General features: G+C 45.8%; 2 protein-coding genes across 3 annotated transcripts in view; both read left to right on the plus strand.

Annotated features, from left to right (window-relative positions):
• Positions 1-698: 698 nt before the first annotated feature.
• Positions 699-19305, plus strand: LOC110507537 (bleomycin hydrolase). 2 transcript variants are annotated; one of them, XM_021587576.2, is made up of 12 exons: positions 699-853; positions 4925-5122; positions 5950-6059; positions 6333-6474; positions 7220-7308; positions 7591-7683; positions 14067-14222; positions 14454-14612; positions 14739-14806; positions 15122-15239; positions 15722-15794; positions 18991-19305. In XM_021587576.2, exons 1-12 carry the CDS (start codon positions 844-846, stop codon positions 19140-19142), a joined length of 1368 nt encoding a protein of 455 aa, XP_021443251.2. In that variant the 5' UTR covers positions 699-843; the 3' UTR covers positions 19143-19305. The 2 variants fall into 2 exon arrangements, with proteins under 2 accessions (XP_021443251.2, XP_021443252.2); XM_021587577.2 differs by having other exon boundaries at positions 15725-15794.
• Positions 19306-23211: 3906 nt separating this feature from the next.
• The window catches only part of LOC110507068 (sodium-dependent serotonin transporter-like), a 33057-nt gene continuing 28292 nt past the window's right edge, over positions 23212-27976 (plus strand). The window contains exon 1 of the mRNA XM_036965200.1: positions 23212-23822. The gene's annotated coding sequence lies outside the window, so the exon portion shown is untranslated. The remainder of the gene's footprint in view (positions 23823-27976) is intronic.

The raw sequence follows: 27976 nt of genomic DNA on the forward strand, positions 1-27976 counted from the left end.
ATCCTCTAATATGAGGTCCCATGTCCTCACCAGTCTCGGGCATACTTTTTTTTAAGGGCATGTTTTCTATTTATTTTTGTATTTCACCTTTATTTAACCAGGTAGGCGAGTTGAGATCAAGTTCTCATTTACAACTGCGAGCTGGCCAAGACAAAGCGAAGCAGTATGACAAAACAACAACACAGAGTTACACATAAACAAACGTACAGTCATTAACACGATAGGAAAATCTATGTACAGTGTGTGCAAATGTAGAAGAGTAGGGAAGTAAGGCAATAAATAGGCCATGGAGGCGAAATAATTACAATTTAGCATTAACACTGGAGTGATAGATGTGCAGATGATGATGTGAGATACTGGGGTGCAAAAGAGCAAGAGGATAAGTAACAATATGGGGATGAGGTAGTTGGGTGTGCTATTTACAGATTGGCTGTGTACAGGTACAGTGATCGGTAAGCTGTTGAAACTGTTATGCCAAGGGTGTTTATTTCTATTTTAGAGGAACTATTAGTGACAAAACTAATCAGTCCATTCAATTGCCATAGTCTTTTAATATTAATCAAATCCTAAACAGTTCTGACTGAAACTCAATTTAATTTCATTTAATGAATAACTCCTTTAAAATCAGGATTATAAACCTATCAAAATAATACATTCAATTGGTATATGATGTAACTCCACAGCTAGGACAGACACTGGTGGGACTTGGGGTTACATTGTAACAATTATGTTTCCTGTTTCCGGTCGGAACTCTGATCGGACTGACTGTCGGCGAATGAGATAAACAAAGAGCCGGTGACTTTTAAAGACATTTAGAAACACTTGCTAACCCTCTTCGTAAACATGGAGACTGGTATGTAATGTGTTACTTTCTCTTATTTCATTCATTGTCACTTGTATAGCCAGCATGTGAGGTTAATTTGCGTTCCCGGCTAGTGTCTAGCAAGCTAGCTAACGTTAGCCGACTAGCTAGCTAGCTTTATATCACTTTTCAGATAGACCATTAGCTAGCCAGTTAGCTAAGTTAGGTAACATAGCTTAGCTAACCAGCCAGTTGCTTATGTGTATTTTCACTTTGCTAATGACATGACAGATATTGTTAGCTAGCTTGCTAACGTTAGCCGACCAACATCAGCACAGCCACCCAACGTCTTCCCAGCTATCAATGCAAGAAAAGTTTATGGTTACTAGTAACTAGTTAGCTAGCTAACGTTCGCTAACTATGTAACGTTAGCCAACTATCGGCTTGGCAGCTAACTGTGTTAGCTAGCTAGCCAGTCAGTCAGTTAACATAGCAAGCAAGTTGAGCTGCCTTCTTTCTAACCAACTTTTTAGGAGAGCATTATCCAGTGCTAGTCAATAAAGAAAAACCGATAGGGGATTTAACCCAAACCCTCTGAATCAGAGAGGTGCGGGGAGCTGCCTTAATCTACGTCCACGTCATCGGCGCCTGGGGACCAGTTGTTGCTGGGGCTTAACTGCCTTGCTCAATGACATAATGGAAGCTTTTCCACCTTACCGGCTCGGGATTTGAACCAGCGACCTTAAGCTCTTAATGGCTAGCCTTCCTGCCTTCCCTTTAATAAAGTGGGAAGCAGTGTTTGTCAACAAGCAGGCAGTGCACGACCAACCCAATACTTTGATTTGTGCAAAGCTGATGCCCTCCCTGGCACCGTTAAACATTAGGCTACCAGATTGGGAAGGATGTTTGACACTATATGACAACGGGTTTATAGTGATAGACTTTGATCTTATGGTGTGATTTGGTACCTTGTTGATCTCTGAAAGACTTGCACCCAAAGACTAGAAAAGATGCTAAGTCAGTCATAAAAGCTATATAACAACTCCTATGTAAAGTTGCAAGTCACGCTAGACACCAGTGTGGCACCTTTCCATACAAAACTAAAGTGACACTGACAGTCATTCCCATTCAAGCTTTTCCATTATGTGGAGGCTGCGTTGGAATGGGCTATCAGCCTATCCCTGCGTTTGTATGGCGACACACCCCTCTTGGTTATGTACACTGATTCAATCAGTGTCTTCATAATAGGGTCTCTATTATCCATTTACTGTAGCAAGCTGACAGCAGGAAATTAGGTATGACTTCTCCAACTTGAGTGGTAAAGTTGGAATATTGAGGCATGTGAGTTTGTCAATCCCTGTAGGAAACAGGGAGGGATCTACCTCAATTTGTCAAAAATAATAACACGTTTTTGTTTTAAAATATTTTCTGTTGCACAATGTTTGCTATTCTTTACTACGGTGTGGACTAGTGAATACACCCCAGGAATGGCCAGTATATTTAAACTTTTCTGTCATGGAAAATAGCCTAAAGGACCAGAAGCAATAGGGCTTGAGTCATGCAGTATGCATGATTAAGCAATGGTCTTCTCCGTTTTTAATTGCTGTTCAGTATTTGATGGAATGACACACCAGTATTATTTTGTCAGTGTACCACTACTACAGAGTTCTAGTTTCACATATATAGTACAGTACCTTCAAAAAGTATTCACACCCCTTGACTTTTTCCACATTTTGTTGTTAGTCTGAATTTAAAGTGGGTTAAATAGATTATTATTTTGTCACTAGCCTACACCAATGTTCCCTACATTTTTAGGCACTGAGCAAATTTCAGGCCTGCTGAGTGCAAACTTGAACATTGTGAAAATCTGGTGCAACTTCCTGCACGTGTTTACTGTGAACACTGAGGCTGTACCTGCTTGAAGTTAGTTTTAACCGGGGCCAAGTAGGCTACTGTGGCTATTTGATCATAATGTAGGTCTACCAGAGTGGCCTACCATCAAAAACAATGGAGAAAATGCATCCCTATCATTTTATCATGGAAATATAGCAGTGCTATTATTTAGTCTACAGTGTCAGCTCGGGGATTTGAACTTGCAACCTTTTGGTTACTAGTCCAACGCTCTAACTACTAGACTACCCTGCCGCCCCATTTTAATGGCTGTGATAGGAGAAAACTGAGGATGGATTAACAACATTGTAGTTACTCCACAATACTAACCTAATTGAGTGAAAAGAAGGAAGCCTGCATAGAATAAAAATATTCCAGGACATGCATCCTGTTTGTAACAAGGCACTAAAGTAATACTTCAAAAAATGTGACAAAGTGATTAACTTTTTTTCCTGACTACAGAATGTTATGTTTGGGGTAAATTCAATACAATATATTACTGAGTACCACTCTCCATATTTTCAGGCATGGTAGTGGCTGTAACATGTTATCTGTATGCTTGTAATTGTTAAGGAGTGGGGAGATTTTCAGGATAAAAAATAAATGGAATAGACCTAAGCACAGGCAAAATCCTAGAGGAAAACCAGGTTCAGTCTGCTTTCCACTAGACACTGGGAGATGAATTTCACTTTCAGAACGACAATAACCTAAAACACATGGCCAAATCTACACTGGAGATCATTTATCTACACGACCAATCATTTGGTCGAAATTTTAACACGTGTATTTTTCCATATATTTTATTTATGGATGATTTATTAAGCCAGACACATTTAATAGTTAGGCTGTTGATTATAGACAATTCAGTTTGGGTTTCTCTCTTCACTTTTCTTAGACAGTTAAGGCAAGGGCAGTTTTCTTGCCTCCTGACTCCGCTGTTGCCTTTGCCGTATTGTTATGCACAAGGCAACATGGTCTAGGAAAAGGAGCCGATTCAACAGCTCACTGATGGTTCAGGACCGAGGACAGCGGCCGCTATCCATCGCGGGAGAAAGCGCATTTTGTTATAAACTAATATACTTTTTTATTAGCGTTCCCACACTTGTTCTTACGTAATATTACCATGTACAATTTCAGTAGCACATGTCTTAGAGTGATGGATTTTGTCATCCCCACGGCCTCCACAATGTTTCAGTCCACTCAGACAGGTGCGAATCAGACAGATACACTATGATTTTGTTTTTGCTACTGCTCGACTAAAGAAGTCTCGGGCGACTAACGGCTTATCGGCCGAAGAATTGATCAGTTGACTAAATGGGGTCAGCCCAAACACATTGAATGTTCCCGAGTGTCCGAGTTACAGTTTTGACATCTACTTGAAAATCTAAGACAATCATCTTCAGATCTTGTCAAGCAATGATCAACAACCAATTTGGAAGAAGTTTGAAAACGATTCTGGGCAAATGTTGTACAATCCACGTCTGGAAAGCTCTTAGAGACTTCCCAGAAAGACACTAAACTGTAATTGCTGCCTAAGGTGCTTCTACTAAGTATTGACTCAGGGGTGGGAGTACTTATTTCATTTTCAATACGTATGCAAACATTTCTAAAAACATGTTTTTACTTTGTCATCATGGTGTATTGTGTGTAGATGTGTGAGGGAAAAACATTTATCTAATCCATTTTGAAATCAGACCGTAACACAACAAAATGTGGAACAAGTCAAGGGGTATGAATACTTTCTGAAGGCACTGTATATGGATAATTCCTGTGAACATAGGATGAGAACAGTTTTGTGAGCTCGGGCATATTTGAATTTGATACCGAACTGTTTTGTACCACCGTGTCTGGTGTGGAGTGGACGAGGGCGGGGCAAGGCATTATTTGAAAGATCCTTTTGCCACTTTGTTGACAATTCAATACAGTACAACTTTATTAGTCCTGTCCCGCTACATTTAGGAACCCATTGTCTCTTTGCCAGGTCAAACACAAATAACACCCTCCCTATATTACAGCTCTTTACCACTTTCATCCAGACTGTTTCCATTCCTAATAAACCCTGTCCTAGCCTGGTCCCAGATCTGTTTCTGCTCTGTTGCCAACTCCTTGTCACTCCAAACAATGTCTGGCATGAGAATTCCATCCTGAAGTTGGCAAAAGAGCATAAACCGACCTGTAACCAGGCTAACCCTGTCTCCTTAAGAATTACGACCTCTCGCTTGTCCTCCTCAGGTCTGAGTCAGGAGAAGATTGCCTCCTTTGTAAAGCGTTTGCGGGCGGAGCCCAGGTACCTGCTGGCCCAGAATGTGTCCACGTGCATCGACCCGCTGGAGGTGTGTCTGCACAGGCAGACGGTCCAGGACACCGTGCACATATTCCAGCACTCCATCCCCACAGAGGGCAAGCCTATCACCAATCAGAAAAACTCAGGTACACTTACAGATACGGTCAAATATATTTTACAATGGAACAGAATGTTTTGTTTTTTCTTTTCAAACTGGTTGACTGGCTTTTTTTTTTTTACCCTGTAGCCACCTAAATTACAGATTATTTAGTCCAGGCCATTTTTGAGAGAATACATATATTTTTTTAAAGTCCTTTGCAGCTGTAAATCAAACAAATACACGTATAAACACAATTTCCACATTGTTTTGGTTGAAGAAATTGAAATAAAGGGTGCCAATATATTTGACATTCAGCATCTGCATCTACTTCAGAGGCCTGGCCATGTACATAGACTGCACAGTAGTGTTAGATGCTGCTTCCAAACTAAAATGAACTGAATAGGCCTCGGCACCTGAGCAGACATGTGGCAGTCTATTTCCTACATGGTGCACTACATTAGCCTGACGCCACTATATAGGCTAGTGCACCGTATAAGGAATAAGGTACCATTTGGGACTCAACTGTGGAGTGGGGAGACAGGAGGTCGGCGAAGCATTGTTCTTCCTTTTTTTTTTCAATGGTTGAAGATGGATACATTGTCTCAGTAGTTGATTAGCCTACCTCCCCAACTTTTCTGACTGACAACCTGGCCGTCCCCAAACACACTGGTCTCATTGCTGCGTTTTTTGCTGTTGATGCATCATTTTATATGGTTTTCTGTAACGACAAAACCACAGAGAGGCCTAACTACGTGTCTATGTATAAGGGATAGGGAGCCATCTGGCAAGCAACCATTGAAGCACGCGTATGTCTTAACAGTTGCTCCCATATACACGGTTCCATAGTCATCTGTGCTGATTTGTGTGTTTCAGGGAGATGCTGGATCTTCTCGTGCCTCAACGTCATGCGCCTTCCCTTCATGAAAAAGTTCAACATCGAAGAGTTTGAGTTCAGTCAATCCTACCTCTTCTTCTGGGACAAGGTAAGACCACATTTGTTCGTCTTATTCAAATCACATGTATTAATTTTTTTAACTTTTAGCAACAATCGCTGGAATATACACAGTGTTTGTTTACATTTCAGCGGTAGGGTGTAAACGGTGTTGGTGTGTATTTCTAGTACTATTAGACTCATTGTCTGCCTTAAACCCCCTTTGTGTGTGGCGCTCTGTACACTGGACAATATTTTACTGATTGGACGTCACCATGACCCCCCCCCCCCCCCCCATCATTTCCCTTTTCTCCCCTCCCTTCAGGTGGAGCGGTGCTACTACTTCCTGCAGGCCTGTGTGGAGACAGCCCAGAGGAAGGAGCCTGTGGATGGCAGACTGGTCCAGTTCCTGCTCTCCAATCCCACCAACGACGGCGGCCAGTGGGATATGCTGGTCAACCTCATTGGTCAGTTCACACCTGTTGTTTTCCGATCGGGGGAGTGTTGCTGCAACACTTGCATTATGCTATGTCATTATGACAGTTCCAGTATAAATGTTGCTTATTTTCTGCAGTAAAACAGCCACCGCCGAGTAGTTACAGTCTAGTTATACTGTGAGTCCTGAATGGCACCTTATTCCCTGTATCAGGTACTATGTCTGACCAGGGGTCATACATAGGGAATAGGGTGCCATTTAGGACTCACAGTATAACTAGACTGTAACTTTTATAATTTATACTGGAACTGTCTAGATTCTGTTTCAAGTGAATTACTAATGTTGTAGTTGCTGTGTAGTTCTTTGTAAATAGACATTCTATGTAACTGTGTAATTCTCTGTAATTAGACATTCTATGTAATTGCATGCTATATGTGCCACTTTATGTAATGTGCTTGCTCTTCCCCTTCCACTGTTTTAATGAGTCAGGTTTGTGGTTCAGATCAAGTCTGCATCCCAACTAGCATCATCTTCCCTATATAGTGCATTACTTTTGACCAGAGCCAATGGGCAAAGCTTTAACGTTGTGGTCCTCTGTGGCTCAGTTGGTAGAGCATGGCGCTTGGAACTCCAGGGTCGTGGGTGCGATTCCCGCTGGGGCCTCCCATATGTAAAATGTATATACGCATAACTGTAAGTCGCTTTTGGATAAAAACATCCGCTAAATGGTGTGTGTGTGTGTATATATTTATCTATTACCTTTCCCTGATCATCAGAAAAGTACGGAGTTATCCCAAAGAAATGCTTCCCAGAGTCTCACAGCTCCGAGGCCTCGCGGAGAATGAATGACATCCTCAATCACAAGGTAGGTTTACTCACATTTTTACAACATTCTGATTCATAAAGATGTCTTGTGTGGTAATACAACACCGAAACCAAGTCCTCCTGTTTCATACCAAGACAGTGCGAGCATATACACTCTACTGAAACACCACGGAAAGAGCGCGGAATCCACCTTTTATTTAGGTGTCGTCTGTTTTCTTATAGAAGCCCCAGATAACTAACCCTAACCCGACATGCGCCGCAATGTCACGAGGTAATGAAGTTCGCTGTGCAGTATGTCATGCCAATGTTCCCTGGCTTTCAGCTGAGAGAGTACTGTCTAAGACTGCGGAACATGGTGGCCAGTGATTCCACTAAAGCCGAGCTGTCTGACGCCATGGACACCATGATTGAGGAGGTAAGCGCATGTTAGGGAAAGAGACACACACACTGTTTTCCTCAGTACTTCAATAATGTTGTAGGACTGCATAATTTTCTCCAGGGGGGGCTGTGTAACAGCATATAGATCTGTGCTCCATCCAGGGAGGAAATAGGTCACATGCTGTAACACGCCTGTATGTATTTAACACGGCAGGTACTGGGTAGGCAAGGACAATAACCATTACAGCTCCAGTTATTATTAGGCAATATTTGTTTTCAGATTAGATTTTGGCCATTCAATTCAAATCTTGGCCATTCAAGTCTATCTGTCGCCTGTTGTAGCAGCACACCGAGGGCTACAGGTTGATTCAAAAGGTGTGTGTGTGTGTGTGTGTGTGTGTGTGTGTGTGTAAATAGTACACTACCCAATCTAATACCGTTGACTTGATATTGTATTGACTTTCAGCACACCACTGATTCCTCGATCAAGTCTAAAGGGGGACTGTCAGACAGTTGGGTCGACCCTCCTCTGTTCAGATTGATATCTAGGCCTGATAGTTACATACCACCGCTGTTGGAATTGGTTGTAGCTATATTTCCCCTAATTAGTTTTCTACCTCCAATCAGGATGACATAAGTAGGCTTAGAAATGGAACTGCTATAAATGTCCAAATAGCGATGACTGTTTCTTTTGTTAAACTGCTTTATCGGTAGTAATGAATTAGGACTATAATCACAAGCCCCTCCCAGCGCTGGATAACATTGCGTAACCCAACTCTTACACATTTAGCAACAATGGCTGTAGTGATAGTGTCTGTACTGTTTATAATCCACTGGTGACGGCTTGTGATTCTATACTTCTGGCAGCAAAGAGAGAGTGTGTGTGTGTGTGTGTCCACGTGCACTCACACACGCCTCACGGACCTGGTGGCAGAATGTTCCGTAAACAAGATCTTTATCACAACGCTCCTGACATTAAATGGCGTAAGGCGATTTCACTGTGAGAGAAAGTCATAATGTCTCAACATTCCCAGCACCACTTAAGACAGAGGAGTGTGTGTGAGCATGTGTGTGAGCGTGTGTGTGAGCATGTGTGTGCGAGCGTGTGTGTGTGTGCGAGCGTGTGTGTGTGTGCGAGCGTGTGTGCGAGCGTGTGTGTGTGTGTGCGAGCGTGTGGCCAGTCAGTCAATATCACACAGCCAAAGAGAGAACATTACATAAAGGATGTAGCTTTTGTGTGGAGTGGTTTTGTTTGCATGCCCCTGACTGCTTGTTTAAATAGATTCTGTGTCTACCTCCCTTACCTCTCTGGATGCCCTACGCTAGCTACAGTCTGCTAGCTACAGTCTGCTAGCTACAGTCCGCTAGCTACAGTACGCAGGCTACAGTCCGCTAGCTACAGTCCGCTAGCTACAGTACGCAGGCTACAGTACGCTAGCTACAGTCCGCTAGCTACAGTCCGCTAGCTACAGTCCGCTAGCTACAGTCCGCTAGCTACAGTACGCAGGCTACAGTCCGCTAGCTACAGTCCGCTAGCTACAGTCCGCTAGCTACAGTCCGCTAGCTACAGTCCGCTAGCTACAGTCCGCTAGCTACAGTCCGTTCTGATTGTGCAACACTTCCAGCTCTCCATCGTTGCAGTTCTTCTATGACCAAGAGATGTTTTTTTTTTTTGTTAAAGTGTTTGTCCACCTGGTAGTAGTTTGTTTAGTGTAACGCAGCTCTGACAGCCAGGGGGAGTGTGAAGAGAGAGAGAAAGGGGGGATGTTGACCCGGGAGGGTGAGGGGTAACCAGTGCCTCTCGTCCCGTGGGCGTCCGTACAGAGGAGGGCGCGTTGACTGCGCTTCCGGGCATCTATTTATGCTTGGCATCTTTTGCGACAAGTGAAACATCACTGTTGTGCCGTGATTTAGATTAGCTACTAGCTAGCGAGCCAACAAATTAGCCATAATTAATTAGGCTGGAATACACTCTGTCGGCTGTGATCAGTTAGTCGGGTCCTTTTTCATTAATTAACGTCTCTGTGTGCTCGTCACTCAGCATGTTGTGTTGACACAGTAGGCTTGCGTCCCAAATAGCTCCCTATTCCCTTCATAGTGCACTATTTAGGGAAGAGGGTGACATTTGGGGCGGGTCATTTAAAACATGTCATGTTCAATTACAGAGTATTGCAGTCCTTTTCGGAGTGTTGCATGTGCCTTCTATAGAACTGTCACACATTGCAGTGTTCTGGGTTCATACGACTGCACACACAAACCATGTAAACACCAAGTATGAGAGGTTGTGGGTTTTTGTGTGTTGGTGTGTACTTGCACATGTGTTTCTATGTATGCTTAGAAGTGGTGCGTGTGTATATTCAGAAGTGTTGTGTGTCTGTGGTTACATTTAAGGTTAGTGTGTGTGTGTGTGTGTGTGTGTGTGTGTGAGCTGATCAAAGCCCCCAGACCCGGCCCTCATTAAGCCAGGGGATGTCAGGCCTACTTTAGGTGGGGAGGGTCTGAGATTGTACACGCTCCCTGGGCTGGAGACCATCACTCTCTCCCGTCCAGGCTCCACATGACAGGCCTGAGAACCAGAGAGGCAAGGCTGCACCACCATGCTACACGCCAGCTTCAAAGACCCGTGGCCTCCCTTTTAATGTCCTGTTCTCTGCAGAAGCACAGGCATATGTACACTTGTCACAGGCGTGCAGGAGAGCACAACACAGGGAGACGGTTACAAGTTCACACACACGTACACATGTAAACCACCTCCGACTGCTAGCACACGACCACACGTACTTTGTTACACACACACACACACGTTCCTCACGTCCTCTGCTCATTCGGTCCAGTACATGTGGCACTGCGTCATGCAGACGGAATCGTAAACAGTCCTATGCTGCTTCTACTGTATAGAACGTGGCTATCTGGGCGTCGGACATTCTGAATAGAAATTCTCCTTCAGGCACATGTGACTGTGTTCAATATGAGTGCTGTGTTTGTAGATTGTAAGGAGTAATTGATTGGACAGTGAGTTGAGTGACATGATACATTTTAGAGTGGCTATGTACGTCCCAAATGGGAACCTATTCCCTATGTAGTGCACTACTGTTGACCAGGACAGAGGGCTCTGGTCAGAAGTAGTGCACTATAAAGGGAATAGGTTCCCATTTGGGATGTAGCCAAGTGTGTTGGCTCAGCGTTGGCTGAAGCAGCAGGTCGCTGTGGGTGGGTTTGTTATTGTGTGGGCTCGTTTGCCAGCGCTGAAAAGCTGCCTGCCACACTTCATAAACTCATATTTCTTAATTTAACAACATTGTTACAATCTGTAATGACCCCATGTGTTTTCTGTTTACAAGGCCAGAAAGTCTCAATCAACCCCAGTCTGATTCTTCTACCCCAGCTGCTCTCTTGAACGGGTCACTTGCATTACAGTTTCATCTAGGCTCTGTGTCCCAGGGCTTTGACTCGAAAGCAGCCGGCCCGTAGTCACAAAGCGTGCGTGAGTTGGAGAGCTGATCCAGGATCAGGTCCATCCTTTTTATTCATTGTGATACGGAAGAAAAAAAAACGGATCTTAGATCAGCACTCCTGCTCTGAGACGCTTTGTGTGAGTACTGGCCTTGGCAGGTTCCGCCCTTCACAGTTACCAGCACAAGGTGTTTTAGTGTGGCGTGCTGTTGTTTTGTTTGTTTATTTCTCTCCTAACGAGCTGATTTCCCTCTGTTTGGGCAACGGGAGGTAAATCAACAAGCAAACAGGCATGCGTGAGCCGAGGAGGAAAGGATGGAGCGAGTGTGTTGCTTTAGCATTGATGCTAACTGGCTGTCGTGCTGCAGGTGCTCCAGTGTTTACTGCCAAGCATGCAAACACATGCAACGTAGGTACGCTCAAAGGCTAGCATGATCCGCTGAGACACGCAGCCTCGCCGGATGCCTCGCCGGACATTTAGAGGCCTTATTACCCACACCTGGGCTTCATCCATGTCACATGACACAAGAATATGATCTGTGTTGTCCCATAGACTGCTGGGGGGGGGGGGGTGCTGGCTGTGGATCTAGAAGATCTTCCAAAATCTATTAATTGCTGAGACTGTTCAAATTAAATGGGTTTGCAGGGCTTTTCTGTAGATTATAAGTACAGGGTCTTGTTCATTAGGCACCAAACGGATAAAAACGGGAAGGAAGTGGAATATCTTCTACCTTAAACTTGTCTAATAAGTAACGAGCCAGGTCTTAGACTACTGTTAATCAGTCCCGTGTTACTGTCTGGTTTGGCCTTTACGAAGACGGACACTTTCTTATTACAAAGTGTGTTTTAATGTTTATCCCAGGCTATTAATGTCCTCTGGTGCAGGCGGTGCAATTTCCCGCTACAAACACGGGTCACTCCGGTTTCCTGTCAATAACAGGGGATCCCAGCCGCTATCTCATCTAAGGCCCTAATTCAACCCTGGCCGAGCAGAAAATCAGAAGACGGGTGGCCTTGAAGACGCCCGTCTGCGCTCAGAAACCAAACGGCTTACAAACCCGCAGCAACCAGTCCCCGACAAGCTGCAGGCGTGGGATTCTTTCTGTTGTGTTTTGCATTCATTCACCAGCTCCGCCCACCCACTGAAGCAGTGTTTTGGAGTGGGAGGGAGAGGAGCTACGTAGTGTACGTCAGAAGATATACAGACAGTGACACAGACATTAAAAAGAAGGCAAGCAGTCTCTGAAGAATCTGGTCTAACATGGTCCAGCAGTCGTAAATCGCCCCTCTCCCCCTTCCATCCTAAACGCAGTGTGTCTGTTCTCAGTGGAAGGGCCAGGGTAGGGTGGCAGGAAGGGAGGGTGGGCCGTCTGCTCCCCACACATGGCCCTATCGGCCTCTGCTTGTCCATGCTGATGGATGGCTCTCTGTGTCCTGAGAGGGAGAGAGCCAACAGGATTGGTTGGATATCTGTAAGAGATTCGGTAGCCTAGTAGCGAGGAGGACTGTACTAGTGCTGAGAAATGAACCGTGGGTGAACACCGTGAAGGAATACAATGGAAAAAGTCCACTCATAATCAACATTTTAGCGGGTACAGGATAGAAGAGACAGTACCCCGAGTCTTAGCGGTAGTGCTATATACATGATTCTAATGGAGACGTGCCCAGCCCACCCAGTGTCTCGTGCTCATCTTCGTCTGTCCGTTTTGGAGGCAGGTGATTCAATATTGACTCACTGAGGGCTGTGCTGCTGCAGCCTGCTGACGTCAGTGGGGCTCTGGCTCATTGTTTTGTGAAGAGGCTTGTTTCACCGGGTCTACATGGGTGCACTGTTGTGTTTGGACGGGCAGGGGCGTTTATTTAACCTGCCGAGGAGGAGACGGGGATGTGAGGTGGGACAGGGGCCGAGGGCACGGGGGTGAAGGGGCCTGTTTGTGTGTTCGGGGCATATGGGGCCCGTGCCGGTTAAATTCAGGGCAGGGATGGGCACCGCTGGCATTTAGTCTGCGCCGTGGGGCAGCGGGACAGTGAAAACAAACCTGGAGTCTTCAAGGCGCTGTCTTGTCTGTGTGTTGGGAAAGGTGAGGGTCTGGGAATGTGACCTGGTGTGCTGTCTTGTTGAAAATAATTTTGTATTTATTTAACCTTTATTTAACCAGTTGAGTCAGTCAAATATCACATTCTTAATTTACAACAAGGGCCTGTGTGGGAAAAGTTGACTACGATCACCCTGAACACAGGAATGCTATTAGTAGTTAATGTAGTTGACACAGTGGAAAAGTGCAGCAGCAACGGCCCCTGAGTGTCTCTGCTTTGGTGAAGAGCTCCGGGGCCAAAAATAGTTCCCCAGCTCTATTTTCAACCCTATGAGGAGTTTAATTTGTCTGGACTTTTTTTTGTTGCTGAAAATAAATGAAAATAGTGGGAGTCAATGGGAAGTCCTTGTAAATATATAGAAGTGCGTGTCTGTGTGTATTGTGTATGTGTGCTCGGCCGCCTGCCGCAGCATTATCAAAGACAGAAAATGCAGGGGGGTCTCAGACCACCAGAACACCCGGTTAGATAATAGACATAGGATGGCAAGTCCTCCTTAGAGGGACATTCCTGAGATTTGCTGTATCAGTTTAAGGAAGGCTTATTCTGAGAACCCTGTCAAAACAGACTGATGGAGGCCAGAGGTACACCAGGGGAACACAGTCAGAAGCCACAACGACAGGAAGAACGAGCCCTATAGCCAGGCAGAGTAAGAGGGAATGGGCTTTGGCAGGGCGGATATCCTCCTCACACTACTGTTAAGCTCTTTTTGGTCCCCGAGTTCGAGTTTTACAATGGTGCTTTTCGAGACTATGTGGGGGATATCAATGTGCTGTCTGTGTCTTATAGTGGTAATGCGTGACTAACCTACGTATTTAAAAAAAAAAAACAGGTCTGTTTTTCAGTTTTTCTTCGTTTGTGTGCTGCGTACAGGTCTTCCGGGTGGCGAGTGTGTGTCTGGGCAGCCCTCCTGACTCCGTTTGTTGGGAGTACAGAGACAAGGACAAGAACTTCCACCGCATGGGCCCCCTGTCCCCTCAGCAGTTCTACAAGGAGCTGGTCAAGCCCCTCTACAACATCCAGGACAAGGTCAACTTTATTGATTGATTTGAATCAAATATCAATATAGGCTTTGTGTCATGCAGACCGGAGTTGATCATAATTCATTATTCCGAGACTTATTCCGACTCAGGAAAAACACGGCGCCCAGTTTGTCTCTATTAGACCAGGAACAGCAACCTCTCTATGATCATACCCTCTCTCCCTGTGGTACTTGATGAGCTGAGTCTGACCCCTGGTCTCGCTCCCCCGCCACCACAGGTCTGTCTGGTGAATGACCCGCGGCCTCAGAACCCCTATGAGAAGCTGTATAGCGTTGAGTTCCTGGGCAACATGGTGGGAGGACGCAACACTCTGTACAACAACCAGCCCATCCAGCTACTCAAAAAGGCCGCCGCGGACTCCATCAAAGAGGGAGAGGTACTGTGTGGGGGGGTGTGTGTGTGTGTGTGTGAACGTGTCTGGGAAGTTAGACGAAGGCTGTGTTTGAGAACTGAGTGAGTATGCAGGGAGACTGCCTGTAACGTCTGTTTCTCTCTCTCGTAGGCTGTGTGGTTTGGTTGTGACGTGGGCAAGCATTTCCATGGCAAACTGGGCATCAATGACATGAATGTGTGAGTATTATGAGAGAGAAGCATACTGCCCTACCAAGCAAAAAAGGCAGTAACTGCTCATTTGTCATTTTTGCTACGGTAAATACATGCCTAATTATGTGGACAAATCCTGCCTCGTATTGTTTTTGAGAAAATGGGAGTCATATTAGCAGTAACTGCACTAGGTTACTATGAAACCAAGATAAATAGCAGTTACTGCCTTTTTGCTTGGTAGGGCAGTATAATTGCAGCAACATCATATGTATAAGTCACTATCAATCAGATGTGTGTGTGTGTGATCTCATCCTGTCTCTCCCCGTGTTCCCCGTCTCTCAGGTTCAACCATGAGTTGGTGTTCGGGGTGTCCGTAAAGAACCTGTCCAAGTCAGAGAGGCTGATCTTCGGAGACTCCCTCATGACACACGCCATGATCCTCACCGCTGTCACCGACAAGGTAGCACGCACACACACTACACATGCACCGCATTTGAGTGTTTCCCAGTGACTCTGCACCAAAGGCATCCAGTCTGTGTTTACAGTCGTATGAATCGGTTGCAGGATTTAAAATGGCTGTAAATCCCCCCCCCCCCCCCCCCCGTAAGTGACCCCAGCTGTCTCCTCCTTCCCCTCAGAACAGCTGGACAGTATTTGGGCCCTAGGCTACACAGCATAGGAGTTACCAGTCCTGCCCTGCACCCCACTGGGGATCCTGCACTCTTCTCTTAGTGTTGAACATATTGTATAATCTTCTGTATATATCATGATGTACCATGTACTCCATGAATGACAGGCGTAAAGCAGAAAACAGACTTTTGGACTTGTTCTCCATTTGTTTGGCGCATCCCGCCTCCTTATCGGGTAATACAAAATTGTACACCTTTTGATTTCTCTCTTCTGTCTCTCTCCCTCTCTCTCTCTCTTCATCCCTCTCTCTAGCAGGAGGAAAAGGATGGAGGTTATGAGAAGTGGAGGGTGGAGAACTCCTGGGGGGACGACCGTGGGAATAAAGGTGAGAGCGCTGAGTCGGCCAGAGGTCAGAGGAGGAGAGGGCCCGTTCTCACGCAGCCTTGTGACGCCTCTCGCAACACGAGAGCCCCTCTAGGTCCGCCTGAGCCGAGCTATGTGAAAGCCCAGACCCCTCGTCTCTCTTCCCTCTCTCACACCACAGGGCTTAGTGTACAATCACAGGGACAGTTGAATTTCCTGTTAGGTCGATTGAATTTGAAGTAGGATTAGGGAAAAAATGCTCCCTCCCCACCCGCCTGGCGTTGTTATGAATTTATAATTGACTTCTGGTGTGCAGGGCTGGTTTTGGTTTGGGGTTAGTTTTGCGGCATCCTCTCATGTCTGGCCCCCTACCGTAGCTTTGTCTGTTAAGGCTATGAACCCAGGAGGGAGAGAAAGCACATCAACGGGGCTGTTTCCCCTACTCAGACAACGGCCCTTTGTCCCTCTCACAACACAGCAGTGCGCCATTTTGTTTCAACCTTCAGACTTCCTCTGTGTGGAAGACTCCGACACTGTCAAACCACAGGCCTGGGTTCAAATAGTATTTTTCTTCCATCAAGCGCCGCTAAAACATTTGAAAGGAAACAAATACTGAACCCACCTTACGTTGGGACTGCATGGCTTTTTAATCAAAATATGTAATTATCCCCCCCCCGTCTCTCTCTCCCTCCTCCCCCACTTTCTCTTCTCTGTCTCCATCCCTCTACATTCCAGTGCAGATTATTCGGGTTTCTGTCATGTAGTAACAACATTCGGGTCAACAACTTCATGTCATCTGCATATTGAGACTATAAAAAAGTCCTACCACCAAAGCCTCTTCAAATCAACTGTATTTCACGCATATCCCATTCCATAAACATCCACGCAGATGGGAGAAAGCCTTCATATCCGCTCTCGTTTCCCTCGGATGTATTAATAAAGTTATTGAAAACAAACGATATGGAGGGTGGCGGTGGAGAGAGCTGTTTGTTTGACAGCTGGAGACTGGGGGGGGGGGGGGGCTTGTCAACGCCACGACAGACGGATAAAATGTGTGTTTGTAAGGTTTCGAAGGTTAACATCCCTCCATTTGCCTGTAATATTTTGTTTCCCTCAAGAGGATCCTGCCTAATTAGGTTAACACCGTGGTGCCTGGTACACACTGCCCAACCCCTTCAAACACCAGGGCTTTTCTCAAGATAGATTATGATGGCCTTCGAGTGCACTATTTGTATTTTTACACGTTATTATACAAATATGGGAAATGTGGGCCAATCGGACTTGATATTCCCTTGTGACAGATTGTTTATAGGCTAGAGGATGCCCTCTTCAACGCACCTCTGGGATTCTGCACCACTCCTTTTACAACTACTTTGGTATAGTGAGAAACAACATTTGTCCTGGCTATTGCGATCCCCTTGTTAACATACTCTTTCTATCTGCTATTACAATCTGCTATTACATGTGGGATGGTGATGTCATCGCAGATAGGTTTTGGAAAATAATTGTCTCATTCTCGCGAACTAAGGAGACGATGGAAACGGCCTGTGTTGTTGACGACATTTCAGCTGTAGTGTTCTATCTTAGGCAGGACAGCTCATCTGAATTAAACTCCATCCACAGCTCTCCCTGTAAGACGGCGTAGGACACATCTGCAGTCCCCAGTAAGACAAATAATGACGCTATACGAAACCACAACCCGACACACACACACACACACGTCTTTCCTGGAAAGGAAGAAGACGCAGATTGAACACACACAGAATCAGGGGTGTTGTTTTGAGCTCAGGCACGTTTTTACGTGGCCCTTGTGATGTCATCGACAACTCAACTTTTCAGCGAGGGAGTGATGCGCTCTGAATACTCTGCCTGGGTCCAGAGATGAAAGTCAAAACAACAGTCACAACCTGGTCTAGTGCCCAGCTCTGACCGTTACACCGTTACACAGTCCTGCATGACCACAGGACTATGTTCATTAGGCACCAAACGGAAGGAAACCGTCTGAAACAGGGAGGGACTGCCTGGACTTGTCCAATAAGAAAAGTTTGTAAAAAAACATCAAATAAAAATGTTTTCTGCTGCGTGCCAAAATGAACCCGCCCGTGCCTGCTCAAATCCCAAGTCTCCTCCTCTCACCATGTGGACAGATTTGATCTGTTCCTGTCTGTCTGTACTCTGGGTTGTTCGTTTGTTCAGACAGGCCAATTGCCCTTGTAGATAGAACAATGTATGAGGAATGCCTTTTGTCATAAAAAATCCTGCTCTCACTGGTCTAATCTCTTCATATCAAGTGTTTTATATGCTGTTCTTTATGATTTGATGTACTCTCTGTCACCCTTTCTGTGCGAGAGAGGCCGTGGCCTGTTTGTGTACGTGTTCTCAGGGCCAAGGTCTGTGATTAGGATCATGTATACAGAAGATTGTGTTTCTGGGCCTGTTATGAAAATGTATTAGAGCAGGAGGAAGTGGCATTCGAGACATTCTTTAGTCAGTTTTTTTGAGGGGGAGCAGGATACAGTGGCCTAATGCAGTGTTAATTAATAAAAGGATGTGTGTGTGGGACAGTCCCTCCCTTGCAATCTGGAGATTTATCGGGCTGGGGTGTGCGAGTTGACAACTGAAGTGTGGGACAGACTTGGGTTCAAATACTATTTGACATAATTTCAAATACTTTTAGCTCGGCTTACCTGGTGCAATGGAACCAATATAAATGTCCAAAAATGTAAACCCAGCCCACCTAGCACTCCATGCAGGCTAAAGCAAACCAGTCCTAGCCATGCATTTGAAAGATTTCAAATCATATTTGAACCCAGGTGTTGTGTGGAACAGACAGACAGGGTGGGGTGGTCCAGGGTGGGGGTCCATCCTTCCCTCCTCCTCTCCCTGTGGAACAATAGGCCAGAGTTCAGGGATGCTGATGGACGCCCCTCTTATCAGAACTCACACTTCAGAACACTCGCACTCATTGCTTTCAGTGTCGGGCAGTCCACTGAAGTACAGAGTGAGTCACTGGTGTTAGCTGTTAGCTAATGGATTTCAGACTGCCTGGTCTTAGAGACGGGTGTTAATCAAGACTAATGATTATTAAAAATAAACTCCAGCAGCTCATAGGTGATCTTGACGCTCCACTGATTGAATGGATCTTATCCCAACATTATCAATACACCTTCATCAGGTCTTTAACTTTATACTTTAACCCAATGTATCTGTGTGTGCAGGTTACCTAATCATGACCGACGAGTGGTTCTCTGAATACGTGTACGAAGTGGTCGTGGACAAGAAGTACCTGGCCCCCGAGGTGCTGGAAGTAATGCAGAAGGAGCCCATCGTCCTTCCTGCCTGGGACCCAATGGGAGCCTTGGCCTTGTAACTATGGAAACAGAGGGTGCCACCCCATCTCACCCGCCTGGTCTCAACCCTGGTCTGTTTGACTCCGCCCCATCTCTCTGGTTTTACTCCTCCATTGACTTCCACCCACCACAGCCTGTTCTCTAGACAAATAATAAAAGTTTGTTTTTTTTACTGGAAAAACACGTCTTCTTTCGGCCATTTTGTTTCGTCCATGTGCTCCTGTACTTCTCTCCGCCACCAGGCACCAGTGGAGTTTATTGCAATTCAGTAGTTTTTTTTTGTCCCCTCTGGCTTCTGAAATGTTCTGCGGGATGTAGAAAGCTCTGGGGTTGTTTAAAGGTTGTTAAAAGGTCTGTATGTACCATCTCTTTGTTAGGGCTGGTTGAGCGTCACATCCTACGTAAATAGTCCATCCCAGTCTTTCACCGGGAGACAGACACACACATCCACACCATCAGTCCTAGCTGTATTATTGAGGCCCAGCGTAATGCCGTCCATTCCTCTCTGCTAGCTTCCCTAGGTCAGAGGTCAACCTAGAGCGGCCAGGCTAGAGTGAAGCGTTTGAGTTAGGCAGGGGTGTCAGGAAGAAGCGTACCAGTCACCAATCCGGAGAGTTATCGTTCACTGACAGCCCCTCTCTGAGAAAGGGACGTGCCGGTTCAGCACAGCAGCGTCAAGGGCAGCATAATAGCACATCTATGACAGGTTCAGTCAGAGTTTAGTGGTGGTGATCAGACTAGTATGTTTTGGTGAATAAGCAGTAGGGGAATCTCAACTCACACACTCAACTCACACACACTGGATAGAGACATCAGTGATTACGCACAAGCTCCTCCTATGAACTCGCAGTCTACCCTGCTTTACTGTGAGCTCTGCCTGGAATGAGGGATGACAGACGGGCGGGCTGGAGCTCGAAGGTAAGGTGTCTGGAAGGGTCAGCTCAGTCCCCTGGAACCCAGGCCGTGTGAAGCCTAGCACAGCCCTCCACTCCGACCCCACTATTAAATCATTACAAGTTCCAGAGATCTCCTGAAACGACATGCGGGAACGGCCTGTAATTGAGTTTCCAAGAACCCAACCCCTGAATTCTAACCCCCCTGAAGTCTCACTTTTCACCAGGTCTCCTCTGTTGGCACATAAGACTTGTTATATATAATCCCCTTTGGACGACTCATTTTCTATGCTTTGTTAGTTTGGCCCGCTGTTATCTGCAGCATCCATCTTGATGCTTTGTCATAGCTATGAATGTTCCAGTGCAGGTTTCTCCTGTCTGCAGGGAGCACTGCATAAGTGGACCACATGGAGGCGAGAACCATACAGGTCTATATTGACAGCCCTCTCACCTTAGGATCATGTCGATGGATCGTCTCAGAGGAGGAGTGCTGATCTCATATCAGTTTTGCCTTTCAGATCATAGCGACTGGGGACCTGATCCTAGATCAGCACTCCTATTCTGAGACACTTTGTGAGTACTGACCCAGGGCCTGTATTCATGAAGCCTCTCAGAGGAGGAGTGCTGGCAAGAAAAAGTTTGTGAACCCTTTGGAATTACCTGGATTTGTGCATAAATTGGTCCTCAAATTTGATCTGATCTTCATCTAAGTCACAACAATAGACAAACACAGTCTGCTTAAACTAATAACACACAAATTAATGTATTTTTCTTGTCTATATTGAATACACAATTGTACCATTAACAGTGTAGGTTGGGAAAAGAACCCCAAGACTAATGACTTATCCGAAAGCTAATTGGAGTCAGGATTCAGCTAACCTGGAGTCCAATCAATGAGACAAGATAGGTTATGTTGGTTAGAGCTGCCTTGCCCTATGTAAAACACTCACACATTCTGAGTTTGCTATTCACAAGAAGCATTGCCTGATTACTTGAATAAAAGAGATCTCAGAAGACCTAAGATTAAGAATTGTTGGCATAAAGCTGGAAAGGGTTACCAAGTATCTCTAAAAGCCTTGATGTTCATCAGTCCACGGTAAGACAAATTGTATTTAAATGGAGAAAGTTCAGCACTGTTGCTACTCTCCCTAGGAGTGGCCGTCCTGCAAAGCTGACTGCAAGAGCACAGCGCAGAATGCTCAATGAGGTGAAGAAGAATCCTAAAGCGTCAGCTAAGACTTACAGAAATCTCTGGAACATGCTAACATCTCTGTTGACGAATCTACAATACGTAAAACACTAAACAAGAAGGGTGCTGCTGTCCATAAGAAACATTGCCGCACGTCTGAAGTTTGCAAAATACTGGCAAAATATTCTGTGGACAGATGAAACTACAGTTGAGATGCTTGGAAGGAACACATAACACTATTTGTGGAGAAAAAAAGGCACAGCATACCAACATCAAAACCTCATCCCAACTGTAAAGTATGGTGGAGGGAGCATCATGGTTTGGGGCTGCTTTGCTGCCTCAGGGCCTGGACAGCTTGCTATCATCAACGGAAATATTAATTCCCAAGTTTATGAAGACATTTTGCTGGAGAATGTAAGGCTGTCACCCAGCCAATTGTCCTGTTGGGTGATGCAACAGGACAACAACCCAAAACACAGAAGTAAATCAACAACAGAATGGCTTCAGCAGAACAAAAAACGCCTTGTGGAGTGGCCCAGTCAGAGTCCTGACCTCAACCCGATTGAAATGCTGTAGCATGACCTCGAATATTCCCAGGAATATTGCTGAACTGAAACAGTTTTGTAAAGTGGAATGGTCCAAAGTTCCTCCTGACCATTGTGCAGGTCTGATCCACAACTACAGAAAACGTTTGGTTCAAATCAAAATCAAATGTATTTATATAGCCCTTCGTACATCAGCTGATATCTCAAAGTGCTGTACAGAAACCCAGCCTAAAACACCAAACAGCAAGCACTGCAGGTGTTGAAGCACATTGGTTAGGAACAACTCCCTAGAAAGGCCAAAACCTAGGAAGAAACCTAGAGAGGAACCAGGCTATGAGGGGTGGCCAGTCCTCTTCTGGCTGTGCCGGGTGGAGATTATAACAGAACATGGCCACGGTGTTCAAATGTTCATAAATGACCAGCATGGTCAAATAATAGGTCTGGGACAGGTAGCACGTCCGGTGAACAGGTCAGGATTCCATAGCCGCAGGCAGAACAGTTCAAACTGGAGCAGCAGCACGGCTGGTTGAGGTTATTGCTGCGAAAGGAGGGTCAACCAGTTATTAAATCCAAGGTTTCACATACTTTTCCCACCCTGCACCGTGAATGTTTACACAGTGTGTTCAATAAAGACATGAAGACGTATAATTGTTTGTGTTATTAGTTTAAGCAGACTGTGTTTGTCTATTGTTGTGACCTAGATGAAAATCAGATCAAATTTGATGACCAATTTATGCAGAAATCCAGATATTTCCAAAGGGTTCACATACTTTTTCTTGCCACTGTATACAGTAGACGGGGGACCTGATCCTAGATCAGCCCACCTACTCCGATGCTTGAATTACTTAACACAATAGAGGAGCATCACAGTAAAGCTGTCAGATCTTGTTCCATTATTCCTCGGGGAGGTTGACGTTCATCTCTCCGCTGAGTTTGTTTGGTATGTTTAGCGCCGTTGAGTTTGGAGGTGATGGAATGTTTTTTTTTACATAGGGCGCTAGAACCCGTGGCTTTAAGAGTTGAGTGTTACACACACACACGCGCGGTCATGGACACACACAGGCAGAGTTAGTTTCCATGTGAGGGGCTTTGGGGCCAGCTGGGCCCAGGATTGGGATGTAATAGAGAGGCTGTTAAGGGTTTTTTAGGTGCTGTACCTTGTCCTTGGCAGCACTGAGCAGCAAATGTAGTTTAGCCCCTCTACGTTCCCAGAGAGCGATTCCAAGAAATTCCACTTCATTTTTTTTTCAGGGCTTTGTCGATGACTGACCTGATCGTGATGGGAATCTCATTCAACACTTAAATACGTAGCCTTCTTATTCAAGACGAATAGTATAATACCATATATTATCATACAATACCCTTCAGTTCTGCTACTTTCCCTGCCTCTTATGGACTGATAGCTGTCCTGACGTCACCACTACCAGGACTTTACGTCACTACCAAGGATTTATCTGGGTTCAAAGTCCTAATGCCTTTGTTTTACAGCAACTTAAAAACCCTTTGTAGAGGACGGATTGCTCCCCTTGATTTATTTCTCAGCCTCTTCTCGTGTGTGTGAGAGACGGGGATTAACCTACTGCAGCTTGGGAAATAGATTGGAGTGACTCGCACTCGCAGCAGCACCACCACCACCACCACCACCAGACTGGTGTGTTCTGTGTCTGACTCTCTCTCTCTCTGTGGTCCTCTAGTGACTGGACTTGAAGTCTCTAACCTGGAGACTTCACCCTGACACAGGGGGCTTCATTGCACAGACACACAGTGTGTATGACACAGTCTTATGCAGGTGGTTGTAAGAGGAGTCAGGGATAGCTCCACTGCCACTCTTTCCCCCTTCAGAAATATGCGTCTTGGATTTAGGAGCAAGAGATCCCTGCGCTGGCAAAAGCTGTGTGTGTGTGTGTGTCTAATCAAGGCAAAGTAGAATGTGGCCTTGGGTAAACCCAGCTCTGTCCAGTGTGTATCCGTGCCCTGCCTCTCCAGGATGCTGAGTCGGGACTGGGAGTGAGCTGGACGCTTATGGACAGCAGAGCTGGTCGCTGGTCCCAGCAGCATCCCACTTCACCCCAGGTAAGACACTTCTCTCTTTCTCCCTCTCACCCACCACTCTAAGCTATCCTCACCTTGGAACTGACCTATTGTTGGATTGCTTTTTCTCCAATTCCACAGACTTTCAGCAGTCTTAAGATGAACACACATTCATATGGGTTTGTGTACAAGGAATAGAATGAAACTCTGAGTGAAAATATGAACTAGGATGTAATAAACTCAACAAAAAAAGAAACGGCCATTTCTTTTCAGAGATAATTCGTAAAATTCAAATAACTTCACAGATCTTCATTGAAAAGGGTTTAAACACTGTTTCCCATGCTTGTTCAATGAACCATAAACAATTAATGAACATGCACCTGTGGAACGGTTGTTGAGACACTAACAGCTTACATTCGGTAGACAATTAAGGTCACAGTTATGAAAACTTAGGACACTAAAGAGGCCTTTCTACTGACTCTGAAAAATACCAAAAGAAAGATACTCAGGGTCCCTGCTTGAACGTGCCTTTTGCATGCGGCAAGGAGGCATGAGGACTGCAGATATGGCCAGGGCAATAAATTGCAATGTCCATACTGTGAGACGCCTAAGACAGCGCTACAGGGAGACAGGACAGGCAGCTGATGGTCCTCACAGTGGCAGACCACGTGTAACAACACGGATCGGTACATCCGAACATCACACCTGCGGGACAGGTACAGGAAGGCAACAACAACTGCCCGAGTTACACCAGGAACACACAGTCCCTCCATCAGTGCTCAGACTGTCCGCAATAGGCTGAGAAAGGCTGGACTGAGGGCTTGTAGGCCTGTTGTAAGGCAGGTTCTCACCAGACATCACCGGCAACAAAGTTGCCTATGGGCACAAACTCACCGCCACTGGACCAGACAGGACTGGCAAAAAGTGCTCTACTGACGAGTCGCGGTTTTGTCTCACCAGGGTGATGGTCGGATTCGCGTTTATCGTTGAAGGAATGAGCATTACACCGAGGCCTGTACTCTGGAGCGGGATCGATTTGGAGGTGGAGGGTCCGTCATGGTCTGGGGCGGTGTGTCACAGCATTATCGGACTGAGCTTGTTGTCATTGCAGGCAATCTCAACGCTGTGCGTTACAGGGAAGACATCCTCCTCCCTCATGTGGTACCCTTCCTGCAGGCTCATCCTGACATGACCCTCCAGCATGACAATACCACCAGCCATACTGCTCGTTCTCTGCATGATTTCCTGCAAGACAGGAATGTAAGTGTTCTGCCATGGCCAGCGAAGAGCCCGAATCTCAATCCCATTGAGCACGTCTGGGACCTGTTGGATCGGAGGGTGAGGGCTAGGTCCATTCCCCCCAGAAATGTCTGGGAACTTGCAGGTGCCTTGGTGCAAGAGTGGGGTAACATCTCACTGCAAGAACTGGCAAATCTGGTGCAGTCCATGGGGAGAAGATGCACTGCAGTACTTAATGCAGCTGGTGGCCACACCAGATACTGACTGTTACTTTTGACCCTCCCCCCTTTGTTCAGGGACACATTATTCCATTTCTGTTAGTCACATGTCTGTGAAACTGGTTCAGTTTATGTCTCAGTTGTTGAATCTTGTTATGTTCTGACAAATATTTGTACATGTTAAGTTTGTTAAGTTTACATACTGTATGAATACACAACAACATATGTTTTTCCCAGGCTCTCATACAGCCATAAAGTAATGGTTCCATGTCTGTGAATCATCGGTTCTCAAACTTGGATGGTCTTGCTGTTTAGTGTTAGGAAACTCACCAGGGAGAATCAATGGAGATTACTGTAGGCCTGTTTGATAGGGTCTAGGTAGTGCTTGTTTTAGCCCTTCACACCTGCTGTGGATTATTGCTGTTAGTTATTCTATTATTCATCCTCTTGCGAATCATATACCATTGTGGTGTATGACTTGCTATAATGACCGCAATACGTTCTATATGAACAGAACCCTTAATCCCAGCCCTGTTGTTGTTGTCATGGTGAGACTGAGTGAGTGCAGTTCCTCTGAGCTGTACCAGAGGGAGCTCTTCTCTCCCTGAGCCGGCGTCAGCCGGGACAATCCCAGTCTGTTGTGTTGATGAGAAGTGCTCTGTCTAGACAGACTGAGGGTCTAGAGGGAGAGGAGAGACTGGTAGGGCTGACTGTGGCGCTGAGAAGAGGAGGGTGAGAGAGAAGTGGTAGAGGGTGGAGAGAGCGATTGTGGCGAGGGAGAGTGTCTCAGGGGGTTGGGTTGGGTTGTAAGCAAAAATACACATTTCCGTTCTCTGGGGAGGGCAGTGACAGGGAGAGAAACAAAATGTGGTCGTTTCAACCTAGCTTTGTTGAATACACTGACTAAGTCATTCTGGATAAGAACTTCTGCTAAATGTAAATGGGGAGGGCAGGGAGAGAGTGAGAGGGGGAGGAGGGCAGGGAGAGAGTGAGATGAAGGGGAGATTAGGATCCTAACTTGCTGATAGAGGGGAGCTGCCAGTGATTGTAATTGAAGAGATGAAATGATCCCATGGCTCCCTCCCTGCCTACAGTATCCACTGCCCTGGTCCTCTTGTGTTTTCTGGCTAATCTTACTCTCTCCATCCATCTCCCTCTCTCTGTCTGTCTCTACCACCCTCCCTATCTTCCTCTCTCTCTCTACCTCTGTCTCACTTTCCTTCTTTCTCTCGGTCTGCCTTTCTATTTACCCCTTGATCGCAACACATTTTCCACGCGGCACACACACGTCAGACAGTTCAGGTGTTAATGAGAGTGCTGACTTGCCCCATGCTGTTAGGAGTCCTAGCCTCCCAGCGTAAATCCTTGTTTTTCTTTCCTACTCTACGATGGAGATGTGTAGAGCTTTTTTCTATATAATTTTTTTTTTTTTTCACAGCTATTACTGTGTCGCTAAGCTACACTGATTTGTATGTGGGAACCACATTTAGTCAGAGGAAACTGCCACACACTCTTGAATAGTTCAAAGGTTAAGACGCGTATCCTCAAGTCAACAGGAGATCAAGAGGCCCCAGTAACCATAATGGAATTTATCCATTATGATTCCATTCATTTAAGTAGACTTTTTAGATATGAAATGATATGTAGCAATGCCATCTCCTAGCCAGTAGAGCGAGGTTCGGTATCTGATCTGCCGAGTTCAGACCAGGAGATGGTGGGGAGCATCTCCAACAAAGAGGCAGGGAGAGGGAGTTGACCCTACTTGGCATGACACACTTGACATTTTCCAAACATTTCTTCATCTGGATGTATCCCACCTTACCAAGGAAGTGGGAAACATGCCTATTACTCTGAGGGTTGGGGAGTGGAGACGTGTCAGTTGATTGTGTTTCAGACCGGTGCAGCAGAGGCCTTTCAGACTGCTGCTACCTAATGGCTCCCTAAAGGTCTGGCTTTTAGAGTGATCTTGGTTTGCGTTGGTCGGGAAGGGCACGAGGTGGGCACTGGTAAATCATATGGCCAACAGCACCGTGGCCGAAGTAGTTATTCATATGCTTCCTGTGAGTGCTTGTTTAAATTGTCGTGGGTGTGTTGGGTGTGTTGGGTGTTGTTGATTTTCCCAGGGGATCAGCACACTATCCTTCCATCTATAGTTCAGTGTATGGGTTCCTGTCGCGGACTACTTCCTACCGCTTGGTGATTGGCTTGTTATTTTTAGTCCGGAGAGCTGAGTGAGATTGAAGATGCATTTGGCCTGCTTATCTGTTGCTCTTCTGCGTTGCTGTGTAACGTGCAACACTGCTCATCCAGCACTTCTAACTAACTCTCCCCATTACATCATGACATCATTCACTCATTGTTTGCAATATTTTGTTATTTTGAGAGGAAATGCGGAGCCTACAACTCAACTCCTCTTTTTGGCCTGGAGATGTTTGCGAAACCATGCAATAATTTTCCCAGGTGGGGTGAGACAACCATCGCAAATGGGGGAGAAGAGGGGGCCAACAGGTCAGTGGTGAAGGAGGATACGGTCCGGTTGAGAGTGACGGCTCCTTCAAAGAAACCCTTCACCACTGCCAAATACATCTTGATAAGCTTTTCAGCCGCAAACCACTCATAATGTCACTCTTAGATGTCTTCCTGTGTTGTCTTGAAAACCAATTCTCTGGTCAAGCCAACACATACTGCAGTTCTGGGTCAGTCTTAGTTTTGTCAACATGCACTCTCAGGACGTTTTAT

Source organism: Oncorhynchus mykiss, chromosome 27 (genome assembly GCF_013265735.2).
Source record: "Oncorhynchus mykiss isolate Arlee chromosome 27, USDA_OmykA_1.1, whole genome shotgun sequence".
NCBI lineage: Eukaryota > Metazoa > Chordata > Actinopteri > Salmoniformes > Salmonidae > Oncorhynchus > Oncorhynchus mykiss.

Excerpts from the sequence above, each read along its gene's own strand:
- LOC110507537 (XM_021587576.2), top strand. Across the intron at positions 7,309-7,590 it reads ATGACATCCTCAATCACAAG|CTGAGAGAGTACTGTCTAAG; the intron begins GTAGGTTTACTC and ends CCTGGCTTTCAG. Across the intron at positions 15,240-15,721 it reads TCACCGCTGTCACCGACAAG|CAGGAGGAAAAGGATGGAGG; the intron begins GTAGCACGCACA and ends CCCTCTCTCTAG.